The sequence below is a fragment of the Mustelus asterias genome, unplaced genomic scaffold, assembly GCF_964213995.1.
Source record: "Mustelus asterias unplaced genomic scaffold, sMusAst1.hap1.1 HAP1_SCAFFOLD_1000, whole genome shotgun sequence".
Classification (NCBI taxonomy): Eukaryota; Metazoa; Chordata; class Chondrichthyes; order Carcharhiniformes; family Triakidae; genus Mustelus; species Mustelus asterias.
The window spans coordinates 47,343-74,145 of record NW_027590946.1 but is presented as its reverse complement, the minus strand read 5'-3'; the positions used below and the strand labels follow the sequence as shown (position 1 = coordinate 74,145).

The 26,803-nt window shown below is 47.2% G+C and overlaps 1 protein-coding gene across 1 annotated transcript in view; it reads left to right on the top strand.

Annotated features, from left to right (window-relative positions):
- Positions 1-25,593, top strand: part of LOC144487736 (uncharacterized) — a 58,194-nt gene extending 32,601 nt beyond the window's left edge. Inside the window, exons 10-13 of the mRNA XM_078205808.1 lie at positions 4,323-4,493; positions 14,776-14,946; positions 20,220-20,387; positions 22,813-25,593. Coding sequence (XP_078061934.1) covers positions 4,323-4,493; positions 14,776-14,946; positions 20,220-20,387; positions 22,813-22,900 — 598 coding nt within the window. The 3' untranslated portion in view covers positions 22,901-25,593. The remainder of the gene's footprint in view (positions 1-4,322; positions 4,494-14,775; positions 14,947-20,219; positions 20,388-22,812) is intronic.
- The last annotated feature ends 1,210 nt before the right edge of the window (positions 25,594-26,803 follow it).

Sequence of the window (26,803 nt, the reverse complement as noted above, 5' to 3'; positions counted from 1 at the left end):
TCACCTTATGAACGTATTTTATAAACATTTGAGAAAATGTTGGCTTGAGTCTTGCATGGCATGCCAGGCTTATCTTATGAAAAAATATAGAAATTATTCGTCCTATACTCACTGCAATTGGGACGAACCACGGCTGATCATGGTCGGCAGGGTGGTAGAGCTGTTAGCACTGCTGACTCAGAGCGCCAGAGACCCGTGTCAATTCCGGCCTTGGGTGACAGATTGTGTGGAGTTTGCATGTACTCTCCGTGTCTGCGCAGGTTTCCTTCAGTTACTCCAGTTTCCTCCCACATGCCAAAGATGTGCACGCTAGTTTGAGCGGCGATGGTAAATTGACACTTCATGTCAGGGGGATTTGCAGAGTTAATATGTAGGGTTACTGTTATAGGGCCTGGGCGGGATTGTTGTTAGTGAAGGATTGATGGGCCGAATGGCCCACAGCTTGTCTGGACTTGCAGAATCCCACTGGCTGTCCTGTCTGGAGACAATACACATCTCTTTAACCTGTGCTTAATGCTCCCTCCACTCACACTGTTTGTACCTTTAAGACTTGATGATCTGTAAAGACTGCATTCCAGTCATTATTCTGTAAATTGAGTTTGTGTCTCTGTATGCCCTGTTTGTGAGCATTTCTACACTCCACCTGACGAAGGGGCAGCGCTCCGAAAGCTAGTGGCATTTGCTACCAAATAAACCTGTTGGACTTTAACCTGGTGCTGTTAAACTTCTGACTGTTCCTAATCCAGAGCTCCATGTGACCAATGATGAACACACAAGCTCCAAGTTATGGACTCAGCAGCAGAGCCTCTCCTGTGTCCATCCACTCACTCACTCACTCACTCTCTCTGGATCCACAACCCATCTCACCATCAGCGATTGTCCACCCAGCCTCCAGGTCTCCCAGCTCCAGCACTGCATCTTCCATTGGCATAAGGATGACACAATCCAGACACTGTCACTCTTGGCTCCTTCTCTGACGCTCTGTGCCCTCTTCTACAAGCACATAAATTTCCATTGTTACTCACCCATCAAAGACACACACAAGCCTATGGTGCTGCCAGACTGCCCATCATGGGACCACCAGGATGGTCACTCAGTGTCGGCAGTGCAGCAGTCATCTCTGACTGACCGGAACCCTTCACAGAGAGGCTGACATGTTCCTGAAGATTGATGCTGCTGTCTGGACATTGCCAGTGTCTGGGTGGAGATGTTCTTTCCACAATTTCTCTTTCATCCTTATTCACATATCAGCCTGTACGTTTAACGCTCTCCTTGTCAGAACATATCAGGTTATTGATCCTTTGCCTCACTGCAGCCATGTGCTGCCTGCTCTGGCCCTCGGCAGTGTCTATCCAGACTTGCTTGGGTTGATGTGACAGGTCTCCTCCTCCACTCCTGAGGGAACAGAACCTCCCTCCAAACCGATATAGCCTTGAGAATTTTCAGGGAAGTGTCAGCGAATTGGGTTTAATCTGCCGTCTGCCATTTCAGGCCTTTGTTCATTAACCAGGGCTCCCTCACTGCTCCCTTCAGAGCCTTTAAAAGTGCTGCTGGCTGCCTTTTAATCTGGGGCCAGCATTGCCTGAATGGGGCCTTCCCCTGCAGACAGTGGTTAAGCTCTGGAATGCACAGGGATTTGGGGGAAGGTGGGGGGATGACACTTAGTGAGTTGCTCATTCGGAGAGTCAGTACAGACACAATGGGCCGAATGGCCTCCGCCTGCTCTGTAACAATTCTGTGATTCTGCCTGTGCTGCCTGAGTGCACGGATTTCCCGAACCTGTCCGATATTAATGTGCCTGTTTGGTTATATGTGAAGTTGGTTAGTTCATTTGGTTTGGTGTTTAGAGTGTGATGTAGAATGATGCTAAATCTGAGGGTTTGGTCCTCTTACCGGCTGTGGGGTTCATGGAATCCCATCTCCTCCCATTGCCGCACGTTTATTAAATTGTATCCCTGAAGCTACATGTAACAAATTGTCTCTCTCTCTATTGGAGAGAAACACAAAGAACAAAGAAAATTACAGCACAGGAACAGGCCCTTCGGCCCTCCAAGACTGCACCCACCATGCTGCCTGACTTAACTAATACCCCCTCCCCTTCCGGGGACCATATCCCTCTATTCCCATCCTATTCATGTACTTGTCAAGACGCCCCTTAAACGTCACCACCATATCTGCTTCTACTACCTCCCCCAGCAACGAGTTCCAGGCGCCCACTACTCTGTGTAAAAAATCTGCCTCGTACATCTCCTTTAAACCTTGCCCCTCGCACCTTAAACCTGTGACCCCCTAGCAATTGACTCTTCCACCCTGGGAAAAAGCTTCTGACTATCCACTCTGTCCAATGGAAAAAAGAATAGAGGCATGGACTATTTTCTCAACGGTGACAAAATTCATAATGCTAAAGTGCAAAGGGACTTGGGAGTCCTAGTCCAGGATTCTCTAAAGGTAAACTTGCAGGTTGAGTCCGTAATTAAGAAAGCAAATGTAATGTTGTCATTTATCTCAAGAGGCTTGGAATACAAAAGCAGGGATGTACTTCTGAGGCTTTATAAAGCACTGGTTAGGCCCCATTTGGAGTACTGTGAGCAATTTTGGGCCCCACACCTCAGGAAGGACATACTGGCACTGGAGCGGGTCCAGCGGAGATTCACACGGATGATCCCAGGAATGGTAGGCCTGACATACGATGAACGTCTGAGGATCGTGGGATTATATTCATTGGAGTTTAGGAGGTTGAGGGGAGATCTGATAGAAACTTACAAGATAATGAACGGCTTAGATAGGATGGACGTAGGGAAGTTGTTTCCATTAACAGGGGAGACTAGGACGCGGGGGCACAGCCTTAGAATAAAAGGGAGTCACTTTAGAACAGAGATGAGGAGAAATTTCTTCAGCCAGAGAGTGGTGGGTCTGTGGAATTCATTGCCACAGAGGGCTGTGGAGGCCGAGACGTTGAGCGTCTTCAAGACAGAAATTGATAAATTCTTGATTTCTCGAGGAATTAAGGGCTATGGGGAGAGAGCGGGTAAATGGAGTTGAAATCAACCATGATTGAATGGTGGAGTGGACTCGATGGGCCGAATGGCCTTACTTCCGCTCCTATGTCTTATGGTCTTATGGTCTTATGCCTCTCATAATCTTGTCGACCTATATCAGGTCTCCCCTCAGCCTCCGTCGCTCCAGTGAGAACAAACCAAGTTTCTCCAACCTCTCCTCATAGCTAATGCCCTCCAGACCAGGCAACATCCTGGTAAATCTTTTCTGTACCCTCTCCAAAGCCTCCACATCCTTCTGGTAGTGTGGCGACCAGAATTGAACACTAGATTCGAAGTGCGGCCGAACGAAGGTTCTATAAAGCTGCAACATGACTTGCCAATTTTTAAACTCAGTGCCCCGGCCGATGAAGGCAAGCATGCCGAATGCCTTCTTGACTACCTTCTCCACCTGCGTTGCCACTTTCAGTGATCTGTGGACCTGTACACCCAGATCCCTTTGCCTATCAGTATTAACATTTTATTGAGGACTGTGGCGACTAACACTGTCCACACGGCAACATCACCAACTTCCAGTTGAAATATCGATACATTTCCAACCATTATTTTCGCAGAATTCTTACGGTGCACAATGCGGCCATTTGGCCCATCGTGTCTGTACCAGCTCACCAAATTAGCATTAGGAATTTGAGTCATTCTCCAGCGTTTTTCTCGTATCCTAGCTCATTCTTTATATTCAAATAATCATCTAATTCCTTTTTGACTGCTTCGTTGCAGCCGACCTCCACCACACTTCCCGGCTGTGAATCCCAGACCCGAACCACTGGCAGTGTGAGAAAAGTTTCTGTCGCATCATCTTCAACCCCACCACACACTCCATTCCTGAGCCACTGGCCATCCCATGTCCCTCCCTGTGACTCAGGGTGAGGACATGGGAATCCTGTGCTCTTCCCTTTCACCATCATCCTTTTTGTCGTTTAATCAGTCCGGCACTTCCATTTTGTTCTTTCCTTGTCACCCGCCCATCCCCAGCTCCCGTCACTTAAAACAATTTAATTCACTGCTATTTCCAATTTCTAAGTTTCGCGAATTGAACTGAAACTAAATCTGTTTCTATCTTCACAGATATTGCCTGACCTGATGAGAGTCTCCAACATATTTATTCATATTTCAGATTTACAGCATCAATAGAATTTTGCCTTCTGTATCAACTGAAGTTGTGTTTCTTGAATGTCCCGCGCTGTACATTATTGTTGTTAATCATCTTATTCTTAAAAACACTGGATTTACCCTGATTCCTGTTATTTTTCTCTCTCTGATCTCCAGTCTCCAAGGTAACAATCTCACAGATTCTTGTGCCGAGGACCTGGCCTCTGCTCTCAGTACAAACCGCTCGCTGATAGATCTGAATCTGGGTTACAATAAACTGGGAGATTCAGGAGTGAAACTGCTGTCTGTGGCTCTGAGGAATCCGGACTGTAAAATACAGAAACTGCAGTAAGTAGCAGACTGTGTGAGATTGTGTTTATAATAACTGAATATTCAACAATATAATTTCACCACTGGTATTTGTATAAAAAACACTGCCCATTACTATTGGCGTCAGTTATGAATAAGGAAAACTGCTTTTCCTCTGACTCCTGTTGCTTCTCTCTCTGATCCCTGAGCAATGGGATGTCAGTCGAACAGTACAGCACAGAACAGGCCCTTCGGCCCACGATGTTGTGCCGAGCTTTATCTGAAATCAAGATCAAGCTATCCCACTCCCTATCATCCTGGTGTGCTCCATGTGCCTGTCCAATAACCGCTTAAATGTTCCTAAATTGTCTGACTCCACTATCACTGCAGGCAGTCCATTCCACACCCCAACCACTCTCTGCGTAAAGAACCTACCTCTGATATCCTTCCTGTATCTCCCACCACGAACCCTATAGTTATGTCCCCTTGTAATAGCTCCATCCACCCGAGGAAATAGTCTTTGAACATTCACTCTATCTATCCCCTTCATCATTTTATAAACCTCTATTAAGTCTCCCCTCAGCCTCCTCCGCTCCAGAGAGAACAGCCCTAGCTCCCTCAACCTTTCCTCATAAGACCTACCCTCCAAACCAGGCAGCATCCTGGTAAATCTCCTCTGCACTCTTTCCAGCGCTTCCACATCCTTCTTATAGTGAGGTGACCAGAACTGCACACAATATTCCAAATGTGGTCTCACCAAGGTCCTGTATAGTTGCAGCATAACCCCACGGCTCTTAAACTCCAACACCCTGTTAATAAAAGCTAACACACTATAGGCCTTCTTCACAGCTCTATCCACTTGAGTGGCAACCTTTAGAGATCTGTGGATATAGACCCCAAGATCTCTCTGTTCCTCCACAGTCTTCAGAACCCTACCTTTGACCCTGTAATCCACATTTAAATTAGTCCTACCAAAATGAATCACCTCACATTTATCAGGGTTAAACTCCATTTGCCATTTTTCAGCCCAGCTTTGCATCCTATCTATGTCTCTTTGCAGCCTACAACAGCCCTCCACCTCATCCACTACTCCACCAATCTTGGTGTCATCAGCAAATTTACTGATCCACCCTTCAGCCCCCTCCTCTAAGTCATTAATAAAAATCACAAAGAGCCAAGCACTGATCCCTGTGTCACTCCGCTAGCAACCTGCCTCCAATCCGAAAATTTTCCATCCACCACCACCCTCTGTCTTCGATCAGACAGCCAGTTACCTATCCAATCGGCCAACTTTCCCTCTATCCCACACCTCCTCACTTTCATCATAAGCCGACCATGGGGGACCTTATCAAACGCCTTACTAAAATCCACGTATATGACATCAACTGCCCTACCTTCATCAACACATAAGAACATAAGAAATAGGAGCAGGAGTCGGCCATCTGGCCCTTCGAGCCTGCCCCGCCATTCAACAAGATCATGGCTGATCTGAAGCGAATCAGTTCCACTTACCCGCCTGCTCCCCATATCCCCTAATTCCCTTATCGATCAGAAAACTATCTACCCGTGATTTAAACATATTCAACGAGGAAGCCTCCACCACTTCAATGGGCAGAGAATTCCTGAGATTCACCACCCTCTGAGAGAAGAAGTTCCCCCTCAACTCTGTTCTGAACCGGCCCCCCCCTTATTTTGAGGCTGTGCCCTCTAGTTCTGGTTTCCCTTCTAAGTGGAAAGAATCTCTCCACCTCTACCCTATCCAGCCCCTTCATTATCTTATATGTCTCTATAAAATCACCCCTCATCCTTCTAAACTCCAACGAGTACAGACCCAATCTGTTTAATCTCTCCTCATAAGCCACACCCTTCATCTCCGGTATCAACCTGGTGAACCTTCTCTGCACTCCCTCCAAGGCCAATATATCCTTTCGCAAATAAGGGGACCAAAACTGCACACACTACTCCAGTTGCGGCCTCACCAGTGCCTTGTACAGTTGCAGCAAGACCTCCCTGCTTTTATATTCTATCCCCCTCGCGATAAAGGTAACACACTTAGTTACCTCCTCAAAAAATTCTATCAAATTTGTGAGGCACGACTTGCCCTTCACGAATCCGTGCTGACTATCCCGGATTAATCCGCATCTTTCTAAATGGTCGTAAATCCCATCTCTAAGGACCTTTTCCATCAATTTCCCAACCACCGAAGTAAGACTAACCGGTCTATAATTACCAGGGTCATTTCTATTCCCTTTCTTAAACAGAGGAACAACATTCGCCATTCTCCAGTCCTCTGGCACCATCCCCGTGGACAGCGAGGACCCAAAGATCAAAGCCAAAGGCTCTGCAATCTCATCCCTTGCTCCCAAAGAATCCTAGGATACATTTCATCAGGCCCAGGGGACTTATCGACCTTCAGTTTATTTAAAACTGCCAGGACATCCTCCCTCCGAACATCTATTTCCTCCAGCCTGTTAGCCTGTAACACCTTCTCTTCCTCAAAAACATGGCCCCTCTCCTTGGTGAACACTGAAGAAAAGTATTCATTCATCACCTCGCCTATCTCTACTGACTCCATACACAAGTTCCCACTACTGTCCTTGACCGGCCCTCACCTCACCCTGGTCATTCTTTTATTCCTCACAGAAGAGTAAAAAGCCTTGGGGTTTTCCTTGATCCGACCCGCCAAGGACTTCTCGTGTCCCCTCCTAGCTCTCCTCAGCCCCTTTTTCAGCTCATTCCTTGCTAACTTGTAATCCTCAATCGAGCCATCTGAACCTTGTTTCCTCATCCCTACATAAGCTTCCCTCTTCCTTTTCACAAGACATTCCACCTCTTTTGTGAACCACGGTTCCCTCACTCGGCCATTTCCTCCCTGCCTGACAGGGACATACCTATCAAGGACACCCAGTATTTGTTCCTTGAAAAAGTTCCACTTTTCATTAGTTCCTTTCTCTGACAGTTTCTGTTCCCAACTTATGCCCCCTAATTCTTTCCTAATCGCTTCATAATTACCTCTCCCCCAATTGTAAACCTTGCCCTGCCGTACGGCCCTATCCCTCTCCATTGCAATAACAAAAGACACCGAATTGTGGTCACTATCTCCAAAGTGCTCTCCCACAACCAAATCTAACACTTGGCCCGGTTCATTTCCCAGTACCAAATCCAATGTGGCCTCACCTCTTGTCGGCCTATTCACATATTGTGTCAGGAAACCCTCCTGCACACACTGCACAAAAACTGCCCCATCCGAACTATTTGACCTACAAAGGTTCCAATCAATATTTGGAAAGTTAAAGTCCCCCATGACAACTATCCTGTGACCCTCACACATATCCATAATCTGCTTAGCAATTTCTTCCTCCACATCTCTATTACTATTTGGGGGCCTATAGTAAACTCCTAACAACGTGACCGCTCCTTTCCTATTTCTAACCTCAGCCCATATTACCTCAGTGTGCAGATCCCCCTCGAAGTGCCTTTCCGCAGCCGTTAAACTATCCTTGATTAACAATGCCACTCCTCCACCTCTTTTACCAGCTTCCCTACACTGAGTGAAACATCTATACCCCGGAACGTCCAACAACCATTCCTGTCCTTGTTCTACCCACGTCTCCGTAATGGTCACAACATCGTAGCCCCAAGTACCAATCCACACCCCAAGTTCATGTACCTTGTTCCGGATGCTCCTTGCATTGAAGTAAACACACTTCAACCCACCTTCCTGTCTACCGGTACCCACCCTTGACCCTGATATCTTCCCCAATACCTCACCACCCTCAACACTGACTTCTGGACTACAACTCCTTTTCCCACTCCCCTGACAAATTAGTTTAAACCCCCCTGAAGAGCCGTAACAAATTTCCCTCCCTCAGTCCCACAACCTCTTATGTTGAGGGAGTGGGGGAATAATGTTATGGTTCACCCTCTGAGGTCCTCTCCTCCTCCTCAGATGTGCACAGCTCTCCCCGGACACAGCATCCATTGATTTGTGAAAAGGGGGAGAGTGAGTGGATGACAGTAAATGGAGGACAGGACATGGTGGTGGAGTCTCACTGTTAGTAACAGATGTCAGTACAGCAGCGAGAGCTGAACTTAGTTCCAATGATCAAGATGCAGAATCAGTTTGGGGAGAGATAAGAATTAACAAAGTTAAAAGATCACTTGTGGGAATCTTTTATAGGCCCCGAACAATATTCAGAATCTCCGACACAGGACACACGAATATTAATGGGGTCTTGTAAAAACATTCTGCAATAATCACGGGTGATTTTAACATTCATGTACAAAGAAGAACAAAGAGCCATGCAGCACAGTAACAGGCCCTTCGACCCACCAAGCCTGCGGCGACTCCTCATTCTTATTCAGACCCAGTACTTATTGCTCAGACGCAGTTTCTATTCCTCTGTTCATCTCCCGTTCATGTTTCTATCGAGATAAACCTTGAACATTGGGAACGTGCCTGCTTCCGTCAGCTTCACTGGCTGTGCATTCGAGGCACCCACCACTCTCTATGTGAAAACGTTCCCCGCACGTCTCCTCTAAACTTTCCCCCTCTTGCCTTCAAACTGTCCCGTCTTGTAGTTGACATTTCCACTCTGGGGAAAAGACTCCAACTATCAACCATATATCTGCCTCTATCAGGTCGCCCCTCAGCCTCCGTCTTTCCAGTGAAAACAATCCGAGTTTATTCAACTTCTCTTCATACCTTAACCAGACCAGGCAACATCCTTGTAAACCTTCTTTACACCTTCTCCAAAGCAGCCACATCCTTCTGGTTGTCTGGTGAACAGCACTGCACGCAATATTCCATGTTGGGCCTAACTAAAGTTTAATACAGCTGTAACATAACTTGCCAACTTTTATACCTGATGCCCTGGCCAATGAAGCAAACATGCTGCATGCCTTGTTGACCAAGTTATCCACCTGTGTTACCACTTTCGGGGATCAGTGGACAAGTACGCACAGATCCATCTGTATGTCAATGCTCCTGTTATTTTTTTCAGACAGGGAAGGCTGGGGGACGACCATGTGGAGTTGTATCAAAACGACTCTGATCTTCAGGTCGTCGTTGGCCTCTGGTATAGTACCAGAAGATTGGAGGTTAGCGAATGTTGTCCCATTGTTTAAGAAGGGGAACAGAGACTTCCCCGGGAATTATAGACCGGTGAGTCTCACTTCTGTTGTCGGCAAGATGTTGGAAAAAATTATAAGGGATAGGATTTATAGTTATTTGGAGAGTAATGAATTGATAGGTGATAGTCAGCATGGTTTTGTGGCAGGTAGGTCGTGCCTTACTAACCTTATTGAGTTTTTTGAGAAAGTGACCAAGGAGGTGGATGGGGGCAAGGCAGTGGACGTGGTATATATGGATTTTAGTAAGGCGTTTGATAAGGTTCACCATGGTAGGCTTCTGCAGAAAATGCAGATGTATGGGATTGGGGGTGATCTAGGAAATTGGATCAGGAATTGGCTAGCGGATAGGAAACAGAGGGTGGTGGTTGATAGTAAATATTCATCATGGAGTGCGGTTACAAGTGGTGTACCTCAGGGATCTGTTTTGGGGCCACTGCTGTTTGTAATATTTATTAATGATCTGGATGAGGGTATAGTTGGGTGGATTAGCAAATTTGCTGATGACACCAAAGTCGGTGGTGTGGTAGACAGTGAGGAAGGGTGTCGTAGTTTGCAGGAAGACTTAGACAGGTTGCAAAGTTGGGCCGAGAGGTGGCGGATGGAGTTTAATGCGGAGAAGTGTGAGGTAATTCACTTTGGTAGGAATAACAGATGTGTTGAGTATAGGGCTAACGGGAGGACTTTGAATAGTGTGGAGGAGCAGAGGGATCTAGGTGTATGTGTGCATAGATCCCTGAAAGTTGGGAATCAAGTAGATAAGGTTGTTAAGAAGGCATATGGTGTCTTGGCGTTTATTGGTAGGGGGATTGAATTTAGGAGTCGTAGCGTTATGTTGCAACTGTACACAACTCTGGTGCGGCCGCACTTGGAGTACTGTGTGCAGTTCTGGTCCCCACATTACAGGAAGGATGTGGAGGCTTTGGAGAGGGTGCAGAGGAGGTTTACCAGGATGTTGCCTGGTATGGAGGGGAGATCCTATGAGGAGAGGCTGAGGGATTTGGGATTGTTTTCGCTGGAAAGGCGGCGGCTAAGAGGGGATCTTATTGAAACATATAAGATGATTAGAGGTTTAGATAGGGTGGATAGTGATAGCCTTTTTCCTCTGATGGAGAAATCCAGCACGAGGGGGCATGGCTTTAAATTGAGGGGGGGTAGTTATAGAACCGATGTCAGGGGTAGGTTCTTTACCCAGAGGGTGGTGAGGGATTGGAATGCCCTGCCAGCATCAGTAGTAAATGCGCCTAGTTTGGGGGCGTTTAAGAGATCCGTAGATAGGTTCATGGACGAAAAGAAATTGGTTTAGGTTGGAGGGTCACAGTTTTTTTTTTTTTAACTGGTCGGTGCAACATCGTGGGCCGAAGGGCCTGTTCTGCGCTGTAATGTTCTATGTTCTATGTTCTATGTTCTAAATTATAGAAATAAACCTTTCCCCTTTGTTTTAGGAGACAATAACCAGGGGCATAGCTTTAAGGCATTGGGGAGGAGTTTCAGAGGAGAATTGAAGATGACACAGTGGTTAGCATTGCTGCCTCACAACGTCAGGGACGTTTGTTTAATTCCGGCCTCGGGTGACTGCCTGTGTGGAGCTTGCATGTTCCCCCCGTGTGTGCGTGTTTCCGTCAGGTACTCTGGTTTCCTCCCACAGTCCAAAGATGTGTAGGTTAGGTGGATCGACCATGCTAAATTATCATTTCATGTCCAAAGATATGTAGTTTCAGTGGATTTGCCATGATAAATGTCCAGTGATAAGCAGTTGTGTGGGCCTGGCTTTTTCGGACAGTCAGTGCAGAGTCGATGAGGCGATTGGGAGCCTTCTGCACAGTGGGGATTCTATGGTTCTGTGGAAAAGTTTTTTCACCCAGAGGGTGGTGGGAATCTGGATCTCACTGTCTGAAAGGGTGGTGGAGTCAGGAACACTCGCAACATTTAAGAAGCATTCAGACAAGCACTTGAAATGCCGCAGCAGACAAGGCTATGGAGCAAGTGCTGGAAATGGATTAGAATAGATTGGTGCTTGATGGCTGACACAGACACGATGGGCCGAAGGGCCTCTTTCTGTGCTGAAAAACTCTATAAAGGCCCAGGGGTTGGAAGTTATGAACCAGAACCTGAATTTTCACTGATTCCTGTGATTTCTCTCTCTCTGATCCCAATGCAGTGGAATGTCAATCACATTGATTTCTGTGCCCTGGGTTTAGGGGAATAATGTGACGGTGACTCTGAGGACCCGTTCACATGCTTACAGGGGGACACACGTCACCCAGTCACACAGCCCCTGATTTGTGAGGAAGAGTAAAGAGTGAATGGAGGCAATTGTTAAGATGCAGACAAGAAACTCCAAGGTGTTTTGTGAGGTTAGCCTGGACCCTTGGTTTTACATTTGATTTTGGCATTGATGAGCATGAGGTGTTTCACTCCAGGTATGAATCAAGTGACCCACTAGGATGCTTTTATCAAACACACTTTATTTAAGAATGCAGTTAGAATATAACAACAAGAATTAGCATAACCTTTACCAATTGCAGCACTTAAACATGACACAGTATAACTCTTAACAGCTAGCTATCTCTGTTGTTCCAATATAAAGCAATACCCACAGACATACACCCTTCTCCAACATTAGTTAGCACAAAAACAAGTAAGCTCACGTGATGCCGATTTCCAGCTTTTTACCACTTCCGGAGAGCCAACAGACAATTGTTTTCAGAGAAGGATGTCGCCTCCGAACAGCCCAACCGCAGAGAGGTAACCCCAGTCTCTGACAGCTTCCAACACAGCAACACTTAAACAGCAAAAACTCCAACTTCAGAGAGGGAAACAGCACTGCTGTTTGTCTTCACTTCAAGCAGCTTCTGAAAGCAGAATTGAAACTAGAATGTTCTGTGAAAAATAGCTGTCCCTCAGTCACATGACATAACCTGTCAATCACCCGCAATCAAGCTCTACTCTGCCATCCCAGGAGAAACACTGAAACAACAGAACACTGCATTAGTTCAGATTAAAATCAACATGATGTCAATTATACTGCTTCAGTAACAATAAAGGAAACCGGCTACAGACAGCACGGTGCCGACAACATAACCTGCAGAGAAACATGATTAAAATAGAAACTAGAAGCAGGAGTCGGCCATTCGGCCCTTCGAGCCTGATCCACCATTCATTTTGTTCATGGCTGATCATCAAATTCAATATCCTTCAATATTCAGTATATTTCTTCGAGACATAGTTTGTAACAAAATGTACATTCCAACACGTCCTTCAGCTGGTTCCATGTGACCAGTGATGGGCACACAAGCTCTATGTGTTGCAGGCACCAGAGAGTCTCCTGTGTCCATCCATTCGACCGCACACTCTCAGCTCCACAACCAGTATCGCAATCAGCGATTTCCCACACTATCTGCTGTTCTCCCAGCTCCAGCGCTGCTAATTCTACGTGTAAGGATTACAAGATCTGGACGCTGTCAGCATTTTTACTTCATTCCCTGACGTTTCGTGCTCTCTTTCTACAGGCACATAAAGTTCCATTGTTACTCTCCCATCAAAGACACAAGCCTATGCTGGTGAGAACCTGACTGACCATCATGTCTACACAGGGAAAGCCTCTTGCCTGTGACCATCCCATTCTCACAGTGCTAGAGTTATCTGACTAACTAGAACCCTGCAGAGAGAGGCTGACATGTCTCTGACAGTCGATGCTGCTGTCTGGGCATTGCCTGTGTTTGTGTGGGGATGGCCTTTCTACCATTTCACTTTCATTCTCATTCGACCCCATATGCCTCAGATTATATGCTATAAAATGCTTCACCACCTTGTCAGAACTTGGCAAGTTATTCATCCTTTTGCCTCATGCAACCATATAACCCACGCCTACTCAGGTCTCCAGTAATCTCCATCCCGATATACTTGGATTGATGTGGCAGATACTGTCCAGCCCTGAGAGAACAGAAATTTGCTCCAAACTCACGTAGCCTTGGGGAAGAGTACCAAGTGTTGCCAAGTGCATCATTGAATTGAGTTTAACCTTTCTCCTCCCATTCCAGCCCTGTGTTCTTAACCAGGTCTTCCTCACTGGTCTCTCCAGAGCTGCTGCCTATCAAAGTGCTGCCCGTGCCAGCATTGCCTGAACCGGGACTTCCCCCGCAGCGAGTGGTTAAGGGCTGGAGTTCACTGTCTGGGAGTGTGGTGGAGACACGTTCAGTTGAAAATTTCCAAAGGGAATTGGATTATGATCTGAAAAGGAAGATTGTGCAGGGTTACGGGGAGAATTTGGGGGAATGACACTTAGTAAATTGCTCATTCAGAGAGTCAGTGCAGAGAGCATGGGCCGAATGGTCTCCTTCTGCTCTGTAACAATTCTGTGATTCTATCTGAGAGAGATACCAATGGCCCTTTGTGGACACTGGCTAAATTAACTAACCCTGTTGACACTGCAACATCACCAGCTTCCAGTTGAAATCTCGATACATTTCCAACCATTATCTTCACAGAATTATTGCGGAGCACCACGAGGCGAAATGTGTCTGCACCGGCTCACCAAACTAGGATTAGGAATTTGTCTCATTCTCCTGCCTTCTCCTCGTATCTTTGCACATTGTTTCATTCGATTGTTCATCGACTGCCCTCTGTGATGCCTCGAATCAGCCTGCCCCCACCACACTTCCAGACTGTACATTCCAGACCCGAACCACTGGCATCGTGAAAAAGGTTTCTCTCTCATCATCTTCAACCCCACCACACACTCCATTCCTGAGCCACTGACCATCCCATGTCCCTCCCTGTGACTCAGGGTAAGGACATGGGAATCCTGTGCTCTTCCCTTTCACCAGCATCCTTTTTGTCATTTAATCACTCCGGCACTTCCATTTTGTTCTTGTCACCCGCCCATCCCCAGCTCCCTGTCACTTCAAACAATTTAATTCACTGCTACCCCCAAGTTTTAATTTTAGCTAATTGAACTGAAACTAAATCTGTTTCTATCTTCACAGATGCTGCCTGACCTGATGAGAGTCTCCAACATATTCATTCATATTTCAGATTTACAGCATCAATAGAATTTTGCCTTCTGTATCAACTGAAGTTGTGTTTCTTGAGTGTCCCGCGCTGTACATTATTATTGTTAATGATCTTATTCTTAAAAACACTGTGGATTTACCCTGATTCCTGTTATTTTTCTCTCTCTGATCTCCAGTCTGTTTCATAACGCTCTCACCGATTCTTGTGCCAAGGACCTGGCCTCTGTTCTCAGTACAAACCGCTCACTGATATATCTGAATCTGGGTTACAATAAACTGGGAGATTCCGGAGTGAAACTGCTGTCTGTGGCTCTGAGGAATCCGGAATGTAAAATACAGGAACTGGGGTAAGTAGCAGACTGTGTGAGATTGTGTTTATAATAACTGAATATTCAACAATATAATTTCACCACTGGTATTTGTATAAAAAATACTGCCCATTACTATTGGCGTCAGTTATGAATCAGGAAAACTGCTTTTCCTCTGACTCCTGTTGCTTCTCTCTCTGATCCCTGAGCAATGGGATGTCAGTCCCACAGATCCTTATGTTGAGGGAGTGGGGGAATAATGTTATGGTTCACCCTCTGAGGTTCTCTCCTCCTCCTCAGATGTGCACAGCTCTCCCCGGACACAGCATCCATTGATCTGTGAAAGGGGGGAGAGTGAGTGGATGACAGTAAATGGAGGACAGGACATGGTGGTGGAATCTCGCTGTTAGTAACAGATGTCAGTACAGTAGCGAGAGCTGAACTTAGTTCAAGATGCAGAATCAGTTTGGATAGAGATAAGATTTACCAAAGTTAAAAGTTCTCTTGTGGGAATCATTTATCGGCTCCTAACAACAGTCACAATCTCCGACACAATACACAGGAAAAATAATGGGGTCTTGTAAAAACATATTGCAATAACCACGGGTGACTTTAATCTTCTTGTACAAAGAAGAACAAAGAACCGCACAGCACAGTAACAGGCCCTTCAGCCCACAAAGCCTGTGGCGCCTCCTAACGCTTATTCAGACCCAGAACTTACTGCCAATTTGCGATTTCTATTCCTCTGTTTGTCTCTTGTTCATGTATCTACCAAGATGCACCTTGGACATTGGAAACGTGCCTGCTTCTGCCACCTCCATTGGCAGTGCCTTCCAGGCACCCACCACCCTCTGGGTGAAAACTTACCCCACACACCTCCCTCCAAACTTTGCTCCTCTCACCTTCATCCTGTGCCCTCTTGTAGTTGACCATTCCACCCTGGAGAAAAGTCTCTGACTATCCACCATATTGATGCTTCTCATAATTGTGGACACCTCCATCAGGTCACCCCTCAGCCTCCCTTTTTGTAGTGAAACAATCTGTGTTTATACAACGTCTCCTCATAACCTAACCGTCCTTGACCAGGCAACATTCTGGTAAACCTTCCTTGCACCCTCTCCAAAGCATCCACATCATTCTGTTAGTGTCGCAAACGGAACTGCAAGCAATATTCAAATGTGGCCAACTGAAGTTTCATACAGCTGTAACATAACTTGACAACTTTTATACTCGATGCCCCGGTCGATGAAGACAAGCATGTTGTCTGCCTTCTTGACCACCTCATCCACCTGTGTTGCCACTTTCAGGAATCTGTAGACTTGTACACACAGATCCCTCTGTAGGTCAGTGCTCCTGTGGCTTCTTCCATTTACTGTATAAATCGCTCAGATTATCAAAAGTTGAAAAGAAGATTCGTTCACAGAATGTATTCAAGCAATTTCCTGGAGAAGCATGTTCCAGTGCCAATCACACAACAAACTGTTTTAGACATGGTGATGTGCAAATGTGTGGCGTTTCCAACAAAAATACATTCCTTTCATTTGGAGAAGAGCAGCAGAAGTGTTCCAGCCGTTGCTAATTCAAGGAGTGTATTAGATTAAGTGAAGATGTGGCACCGGGGTTGGCACTGCTGCCTCACAGCGTCAGGGACCCGGATTCATTCCAGCTTTGGACGACTGTCTGTGGAGTTTTCACGTTCTCCCCGTGTCTGTGTGGGTTTCCTCCGGCTGCTCCTGTTTCCTCCCACAGTCCAAACAAACTGTGCAGGTTGGGTGGATTGGCCATGCTAAATTGCCCGTTAGTGTCCAAGATGTGTAGTTTCGGTGGATTAGTGGCATAAATATGTGGGGTTACGGGAACCCGGGCAACTGCAGATCTATTAGTCTGACATTGATGGTATGGAAATCCTATAATAATCTATAATAAAGGAAGTGATAACAGAACACTTTGAAATTAATGGCAGGATTAGACAGGGCCAACATGGATTTATGAAAGGCTGGCACGGTGACACAGTGGTTAACATTGTTGCATCACAGCCAGGGGCCCGGGTTCAATTCCAGCCTTGGGTGACTGTGTGGAGTTTCCACATTCTCCCCGTGTCTGCCTGTGTTTCCTCTGGGTGCTCCGGTTTCCTCCCACACTCCAAAGGTATGCATGGTAGATGGATTGGCCATGGTAAAATTGCCCTTAGTGTCCCAAGATGTGTAGGTTAGGTGGATTAGCCCCAGTAAATTTTTGAGTTTATGGGGAGCGGACCTTGGTAAGTTACTCTGTCAGTGTGTCTCGATGGGCCGAATGACGATTCCTACACGAGGGATTCTATAGTTGCATGATTCACACACAAGAGGTTATTAAATAAAATTGGAGCACGTGGGATTGGGAGGAATATACCAGCATGGATTGAGAACTGATCAATGGACAGAAACAAGGAGTTGGAATAAATGGGTTACTTTTGGGTTGACAGCCTCTAACTAGTGGAGTACGGCAGGGATCAGTGTTTGGGTCTCAGCTATTCAGAATCTACATGAATGATATGGATGTGGGGATCAAATATAATATTTCCAAATTTGCGAATAATGGAAAACGAGGTGAAAATCTGAATTGTGAGGAGGATGCAAAGATGTTTCAAGGGGATGTGGAGAGGCTCAGGGAGGCTCCACAACTGGAGTAATGTGTACAGTGTTGAGCTCTTTACTTAAAAAAGGATAGAATTGTATTGGAACCAGTTCAGAGAAAGTTCACTCGGCTGATTCCTGGGATGGAGAGGTTTATTTTACGAGGGAAATTTGGGCAGATTGGAGCAATATCTATGAAAGTTCAGAAGGTTAAAAGGTGATCGCATTGAGGGGATGAGACAGGGTGGTTGCTGAGAGGCTGTTTCTTCTTGTAAGAGAGGCCAGAACAAGGGGACAGATTTTAAAATGTAATTGTCAGTCCCTTAAGACTGAGATGAGGAGAAATTTATATTTTTAGATGGTGGCTGGTCAGTGGAATTCTCTTCCCTGGAGACTCGTGGCGGCAGAGTCATTGAATATATTCAAGGCTGAGTTCAGAATGATTTTGGATTGAGAAGCTAATCAAGGGTTACGGGGAAAAGAGTTGAGACTATAATTAGATCAGCCGGGATGGAGTATGCTCGAGGGGCTGAATGGCCTTCTGCTGCTCCGAGGTATTTTGTTCTTATCCCAATACGTCCTTCAGACTGCTCTCTGTGACCAGTGATGGATAAACAAGCTCTATGTTTTGTCCTCACCAGACGCTCTCCTGTGCCCATTCATTAGGCCACCCACTCAACCCATCTCACCAGCAGTAATTACCCACTGTGCCCCCAGGCCTTCCTGATCCAGCACTTCATCTTCCATTGGTGTAAGGATGGCAAGACCTGGATGTCTCCACTCTTCTTCACTCATTCCCTGATGATGTTTGCTCTCTTTCCAAACACATAAACTGTTACTCACCCATCAAACACATGCAGTAGCCCAGGGTTGTCCAACGTGTGGACCAAGGGGCGAATGTGACTCTCGAAGCCCCTCAATGCGGCCCCCGGAGCGAGTTTCCAGAATCTCAGTCACACAGTTCAGTTTGAATGGAAGAATCTGCATGGAGCTGCTCCTCCAATCACATCCCGTTCCTTTCCCATGTTTGCTGCTGATAGGTTTTTGAGCCGATCTGCAGCAAATGTGGGAGAGAAACAATTTGTGATTGATGAGGATTAAACTCTAATAATCATCTTTATTTATTACTCATTATTGTGCTCAGCAAGTTGTTTCTTTTCATATCTCAGTTTAGTTTTTAATTGAAATTTCTGCTGTGCCAAACTTTATCATTCTGAAATTTACTCATCGGCCGCTTGAGTGAGAAAAACATTGACGTGTGTTTGCCCAGTGAATATGTTGGTCAGCCCTGCTCGAGCCTATGCTGGTACCAGCCTAACGGACATGTCTCTGACAGTCAATGCTGCTGCCTTTGCATTGTAAGAGTTTTAACAACACCAGGTTAAAGTCCAACAGGTTTATTTGGTAGCAAATGCCATTAGCTTTCGGAGCGCTGCTCCTTCGTCAGATGGAGTGGAAATCTGCTCTCAAACGGGACACAGAGACACAAAATCAAGTTCCAGAATACTGATTAGAAAGCGAATCCCTACAGCCAACCAGGTCTTAAAGAGACAGATAATGTGAGAGAAGGCAGCATTAAGCACAGGTTACAGAGATGTGTATTGTCTCCAGACAGGACAGCCAGTGAGATTCTGCAAGTCCTTTGCATTGCCAGTGTCTGGGTGGAGATGTTCTTTCCACAATTTCCCCCTCATCCTTATTCACATATCAGGCTGTGCTGCACTCACCGTGGCAGAACACATCAGGACATTGATCCTTTTCCACTCTGTAACCACGTGTCTGAAACCTGCTCACCTCCCAGCAATCTCCATCCAGACTGGCTTGTACCGATGGGATAATCTCCTCCCATCCTGAGGGAACAGGACCTCCCTCTGAGCCTGAGCAGCCGGGAGGAGCCCCTCCAGGGAGGGATTAGTGATTGGGGGGGCAACCCTTGCTCTGCTTTCTGACAATTCAGTCCCTCATTCAGTAAGCAGAGCTCCCTCGCTGCTCCCTCCAGAGCTGCTGTGTTTGAAAGTCCTGCTGCCTTTGGAGATGGTGCCAGCATTGCCTGAACCGGGACTGCCCCGTGCCCGGGCTGCCTCAGTGGGCAGCTCCCCCTGCCTGCCAGCCGTTAATTGTCCGCCTCTGACAATATCACCTTCATAGCTCTGCCTATCCTGCCCACACGGACACACCACCCATTTCCAATCCCCATGCTGGGACTTCAGAGCTTCTGGTAAAATCACAGCCATTATCTTCAACCTCACCACAAACTGCATTCCCAAACCACTGACCATCCCATGTCCCTCCCGAGCCACTCCGAGTAAGGACATGGTGATCCTGTGATTATGGTCCTGTCCCATCATCACTTTTATCATTTAATCATTCCTGTAATTCCATTTTGTCCTTTCTTTGTTTCTTCCCCAGCCACCCACCGCTGTCACTTCAAACCTGTCAATTCACTGCCCGTTCCCAGTTCCAATGGAAGCTCAAACTTTACCCCTGTTTCTTTCTTCACATGTATTTAGCGAACCTGCTGAGCATTTCCAGTTTATTTATATTTCATTTTCAGCATTGAGTATTTATTCATTCTACAGAAATGCAGGTTGTGTGTTTGGAATGTCTGATACAATACATTATTATTGTTATTAACAGTATTATTTAAAACACTGGGGATTGAGCCTGATTCCTGTTATTCCTCTCTCTGGTCTCCAGTCTGGATAATACCGCTCTCACAGATTCTTGTGCTGAGGATCTCGCCTCCGCTCTCAGTACAAAACAGACACTGAGGATTCTGAACCTGGGATTAAACTCCTTCACAGATCAATCTGTCCCTGCTCTCCGCCGCCTCATACTGACCTGCAGCAGTCTGGAGGAGATCGAGTGAGTGTTTGTGTGAATTTTTAGTGTAACAATTAAAATATAAATGGATTTAAAGTATAAATGGGCCTGAATCTTCCAAGTAGTAGCAATGGTATGTGTGAAAATTCCCCCAAACTGAAACTGCTGCATATTTCTCCCAGGATCTTCGGTACTGCAACCCTGGGAGCTCCATCAGAGCAGACGAGAGTCGGGGAAGAGACAGCACACACCCTATTTACAGCACAGTGACCCCAGGGAGCTCCATCAGAGCAGAGTGGAGTCGCGGTAGAGCGAGCACACCTTATTTACAGCACAGTGACCCCGGGGAGCTCCATAAGTGTTAGTTGATTGTGGGAGTGAATGGGTTGGTGTGTCGCTGGATGAATGGTTAGTCAGGGAGCTGGGGAGAGGTTCAAGGCTTAGTTCTGGGTGTCGGGAGGGTGGTCGAGTTGTATTGTGTTGGGTTGGAGGGTTAATCAGCAGTTTGGATGGTGGCTGGGAGTTGGTAATGTTGGGTGTCTGGTTAGATTTGGTTGCGTGGTCGGAGGTTGGGATTGGTTAATAGCTTTGGAGAGTAGTGGGTTGGGGTTGCTTCTTGAGTAATCAGTTTAAGTCAGAGATATAGTCAAGAATGTATTCAAGAGGCGGCTGGATATAGCACTTGGGGTGAACAGGATCAAAGGTTATGGGGAGAAAGCAGGATTAGGCTTTTGAGTTGGATGATCAGCCATGATTGTGATGGATGGTGGAGTCGGCTTAAAGGGCCAAATGGCCGCCTCCTGCTCCTATCTTCCATGTTTCTATGTCAGGTCAGGAGAGGGTGGGACGGATGAGGCCAAGTTGGGAGGTTTAGTCAGATTTGTTCAAGGGCTAGTGGGAGGTAGTCGGGCCGGAGGGGAGGTAGAGATGATTTACGGGAATGATAGCCTGTCAGGGGGAGATACCAGCAGCAGCCAGGCCTGTGACACCACAGCTGGTTCTGCTGTGGGACAGGGTCGGGCAAAGAGCAAGCGAGCAGTAGTAATAGGGGACTCGCTAGTTAGAGGCACAGACAGGCGTTTCTGTGGCTGCAATCGAGACTCCAGGATGGTGTGTTGCCTCCCTGGTGCCAGGGTCAAGGACGTCTCTGAGCGGTTGCAGGACAGTCTGAAGGGGGAGGGTGAGCAGCCAGAGGTCGTTGTACATATTGGTACCAACGACATAGGTAGGAAAAGGGATGAGGTCCTGAAATGTGAATACAGAGAGTTAGGCAGAAAGCTAACGTGTAGGACCTCGAAGGTAGTAATTTCAGGACTACTATCGGTACCACGTGCTAGTGAGAGTAGGAATAGGAGGATTAGGCAGATGAATGACTGGCTTGAGAGCTGGTGCAGGGGGCAGGGATTTAGATTTTTGGATCATTGGGATCTTTTCTGGGGAAGGGCTGATCTGTTAAAGAGGGATGGGTTACATTTGAACTGGAGGGGGACTAACATCCTGGCGGGGAGATTTGCTCGAGCAGCTCGGGAGCGTTTAAACGAGGTTGGCAGGGGGGTGGGATCCAAAGCAGTAGGGAGACAAAAGAGAAATTTGAAGACAGCACGGAAGTTAAAGAGAGCACATTAATTAGTAAAGGCAGTGTCAGTAATCCTAGTACCAGACAGATCGGACAGAAGCAAGACACAGAGCAAGGGAAGTCCAGATTAAACTGCATTTATTTCCATGCAAGAGGCCTGACGGGCAAGGCAGATGAACTCAGGGCATTGATGGGTACATGGGACTGGGATATTATAGCAATTACTGAAACATGGCTAAGGGAGGGACAGGACTGGCAGCTCAATGTTCCAGGGTACAGGTGCGATCGGAAAGATAGAACAGGAGGTAAGAGAGGAGGGGGAGTTGCACTTTTGATTAGGGAAAGCATCACGGCCGTACTGAGAGGGGATATATCCGAGGGTTCAGCCACTGAGTCTATATGGGTGGAACTGTAGTTTCGGGTTTTTTTTAAAAAAAGGGTGGCATGGACAAGTTGGGCCAAATGGCCTGTTTCCATGCTGTAAACCTCTGAGACTCTATGAGTGGGTCTAGTCAGATTGTGGGAGGTGTAGTATGGGGATCAGTGGGAAGTGATTGGGGGACTCGGGTGTGCTATTCAGGTATTAGCCCAGGTGGTGAGCTGTCTAACATTACCTGAGTAACTATCCAGGTAAACTTTGTGGATCTGTCCCAAGTATCTGACTCTAACTGCAGCAGGGGAGTTCCCCAATAGTAGTTAATACCTCTGGGACAATTCCCAGGTAGATCAGTGCGTCAGGACATCCACAGGGTCCCAATGCTCATCTTCGGATGTGTGTCTGGTCTCTGGCGATCCAGAGACCAGAAGATTTGTCCCATTAACTCCAGTCTCCTGTTGTTTACTCTGTTGTTCAATCTGTTTATTTCCTGTTTCATCTTTAATCTGTTTCAGGCTGCGGGGAAATCAGTTCAGTCCAAATGGAGAGAGACAGCTGGAGCCGCTGCAGGAATCCAGACCGGGACTGAGCGTGACAGTGTGAACATTTCAATCTATAAACATTGCTGCTCCACCGGTTACAGTGAAATCCTGAATTGTGAAGATCTTCGACAGCTCCTTCCAAACCCTTTATTCCTGCCCCTCTCCCTCCCTATTCCATCAGCCCCTCCAGCCTGGCACTGATTTCCCTGCTTACCTGGTTTCCCAGCTGGAAAACTGTTGTAGTTTTAGTCTCCACATTGAAGGAAAGATTGCTGCAAACCATTGTTTAAGCAGCAATGTGTTGTCAGTGTTCTCAGCAACAGAGTCTTCAACCTCCTTTCAAAATGGAGCAGCAGAGATCATTCTCCAGAGAGAGAACAGTGTGTGTGTGATTCTGACAGTACCCAGCAGAGGGCAGATTGGTCAATCTTGTCAGAGTTTCCTCTCTGTCTCTGTGAATGAATTAAAGGCTCCACCAGCCTCTCCTCAAAACCTCTTTCACTATCTGGTGATTAAAGTGACACAATGCCACCATCTGCTGGTGGCTCACAGCTACTGCAGGTGCTGCTCTCTGTGAGCCTCAGACAAGTTCAGTCAGTCCCATGTCTGCATCTGGGAACCGGTTCCTGCAGCGTGAATATTGAACAATATTGACAGGGATTGGAGTTTGCAGCAGGAACCCCGGCTGGTGAATTAACCCTTTTATCACCAGACACTGTACATGAACTCTGTTCCCTCATTCCCTTTGGGAGATATTGTCTGGAGGTTGTAGTTGGGGATGATCTCAGACTGTAATGTGTACATTTGGTGCAGTTATCAGACACTAATCCCATTCAGAATGGGGGTGGGTAAACTCTGCTGCACTCTGTAATTCCTGTGTCAGACATTCAGTGTTTAATCTTACACAGGGGATCTTGCAAACGGTTCTTTTAACGTTTCCAAGATAATTGTCTCAATCTCACAGACTGGTTCTTTGAAAATTGGAAACACAAACATTTTGAGACACAATTACAACCTTCAATCACATTTTGTCCGTGCTCGAACAGAAAATAATTTCCAAACAAACTATTCCCCTTTTGCAACTCTTGCTTTACAATTCCACAGGTTTCGGTGATACAGAGAGCAGCTCAGTTGGAATCCAAATTCTCTCATTCCACTCTCGCCCCCCGTTTACCCTGCCAATTATCAACCTCAACAACAGTTCCCACATATTTATCTGGGATAGTTTCAGTGCTGACTCTGGTGAAGTAGGGTTTCCATTCCTTAACCCACAACACACAGACACACACGGTAAATGATACTGCAATTATTTCTGGAACTGTTAAAATCCCGAATGCACAGGTTGATTAAAGTGATTCCAATCCAAAGGTGGAATGTGTTTCTGATTTATAATCTCAATCACACAGACACACTGACATTCCCACACAAAAACACACAATCACAATCTCACACACACGCTCACAGAGAGACACACAGAGCAACACACAGAGAGGCACAATCATGGAAACCGACACACAGACATACAGACACATAATCATACACATACACACATCTGTGCATCCTACACACATCCCTCCAGACACACACACACAGACACAAACTGGCACCCACACACTCATTCACACACTGACAAACTCTCACACATGCTCACGGGCACAGAGATACATACTCTCACAAACACACACATACAAACCCAGACACTTCCACACTCTTATCATAGAAATCATAGAAACCCTACAGTGCAGAAGGAGGCCATTTGGCCCATCGAGTCTGCACCGACCACAATCCCACCCAGACCCTACCCCCACATATTTACCCGCTAATCCCGCTAACCTATGCATCTCAGGACTCTCGGGCAATTTTGAACCTGGCCAATCAACCTAACCCGTACTGAGACACAGAGACTTACAGAGAGAAACACAGAATCTCTCTGAAATACACATAACACGCAGCCATACACCCACAGAAACACACATCACAAACCCATGCATTACAGCGGTGAATGAATTCTCAGCACCCCACAACCAAATGATTTAAGTTGGACAACAGTGATAACATTTCCTCTGAAACCGACATCCCTCGAACGAAAGCAACAAAGGAACACTGGCGCAGCATTGGACAGGATCGGAGCCTCGGAAATGCAGTTTCCTCTTTCCTTGTTCCTTATATCTCACTGAGCAGATGCAGAGCGAGAGCATAGAAAGGTAGAATTCACAATTTCACTCTGTTCCTGCACACTCACCTCAGCTTTATTTAATTTCTGAATGTATGATTTATTTTGGATTATCCCAAAGATCTCAGGACAGATGCATGATGTCAGATATTACCATTATTTATCAAACTGTTTATTTTACCATGACAGATATTACCTGGTGTTTGTCGGATTGTTGCTTTTCATCCATCTACAGTTGCAGATGCCGGCGCTGAAAAGTGGGTAGATATTCTACACCATTAAAAGCTTCACATTGAACCGGGGAAATTCTTCAAAGACTATGAATTAATCACTTTCTAATTAATATCATTTCTTCAGAACAAACTATTCATATCATCTATTATTGCAATTTAAACTAACTTTATTGTGTTGTCTGGTCTGTGCTAGTTTTAACTGAATACTGCTCAGTATGTGACATGATCTGTGTTATTGAGTCTTGGAAGAGAAAGGGTTAATGTTGCTGCTCTGTAATTGTAATGGATATTCCTAATTTTATCACCTGTATAACTGTAGTTATTTACAATTAAATACTTATTGGTTAATCAGTTAAATGCTAATTGTGAATCATTGGAATGCTGAAACTAATACGTACACAAGCTAATAAAGAGCGGGGGAACTAGTGTAAATACTGTAGCTAACAGTGAGCGTGAAACTGAAAAGACCATAAGATACAGGAGCAGAATTCAGCTATTCTGCTCATCGAGTCTCCTCCACCATTTAATCACAGCTGATAAGTTTCCAAACCCCCATCTCTCTCCCCCCACCCCCCCGTCTCTCTCCCCCCACCCCCCCGTCTCTCTCCCCCCACCCCCCGTCTCTCTCCCCCCACCCCCCCCAGTCTCTCTTCCCCCACCCCCCGTCTCTCTCTCCCCCACCCCCCGTCTCTCTCTCCCCCACCCCCCCGTCTCTCTCCCCCCACCCCCCGTCTCTCTCCCCCCACCCCCTGTCTCTCTCCCCCCACCCCCTGTCTCTCTCCCCACCCCCCCGCCTCTCTCCCCACCCCCCCGCCTCTCTCTCTCCCCACCCCCCCGCCTCTCTCTCTCCCCACCCCCCCGCCTCTCTCTCCCCCACCCCCCCGTTTCTCTCTCCCCACCCCCCGCCTCTCTCTCTACCACCCCCCCGCCTCTCTCTCTCCCCACCCCCCCGCCTCTCTCTCTCCCCACCCCCCCGCCTCTCTCTCTCCCCACCCCCCCCGCCTCTCTCTCCCCACCCCCCGCCTCTCTCTCTCCCCACCCCCCTGCCTCTTTCTCTCCCCACCCCCCCCCCCGCCTCTCTCTCTCCCCACCCCCCCACCTCTCTCTCTCCCCACCCCCCTGCCTCTCTCTCTCCCCACCCCCCCCGCGTCTCTCTCTCCCCACCCCCCCGCGTCTCTCTCCCCACCCCCCCGCGTCTCTCTCTCCCCACCCCCCCCGCGTCTCTCTCTCCCCACCCCCTGCCTCTCTCTCTCCCCACCCCCCTGCCTCTCTCTCTCCCCACCCCCCTGCCTCTCTCTCTCCCCACCCCCCCCGCCTCTCTCTCTCCCCACCCCCTGCCTCTCTCTCTCCCCACCCCCCCGCCTCTCTCTCTCCCCACCCCCGCCTCTCTCTCTCCCTACCCCCCTGCCTCTCTCTCTCCCCCCCCCCCCCCCGCCTCTCTCTCTCCCCCCCCCCCGCCTCTCTCTCTCCCCCCCCCCCCCTCTCTCTCTCCCCCCCCCCCCGCCTCTCTCTCTCCCCCCCCCCCCCCGCCTCTCTCTCTCCCCACACCCCCCGCCTC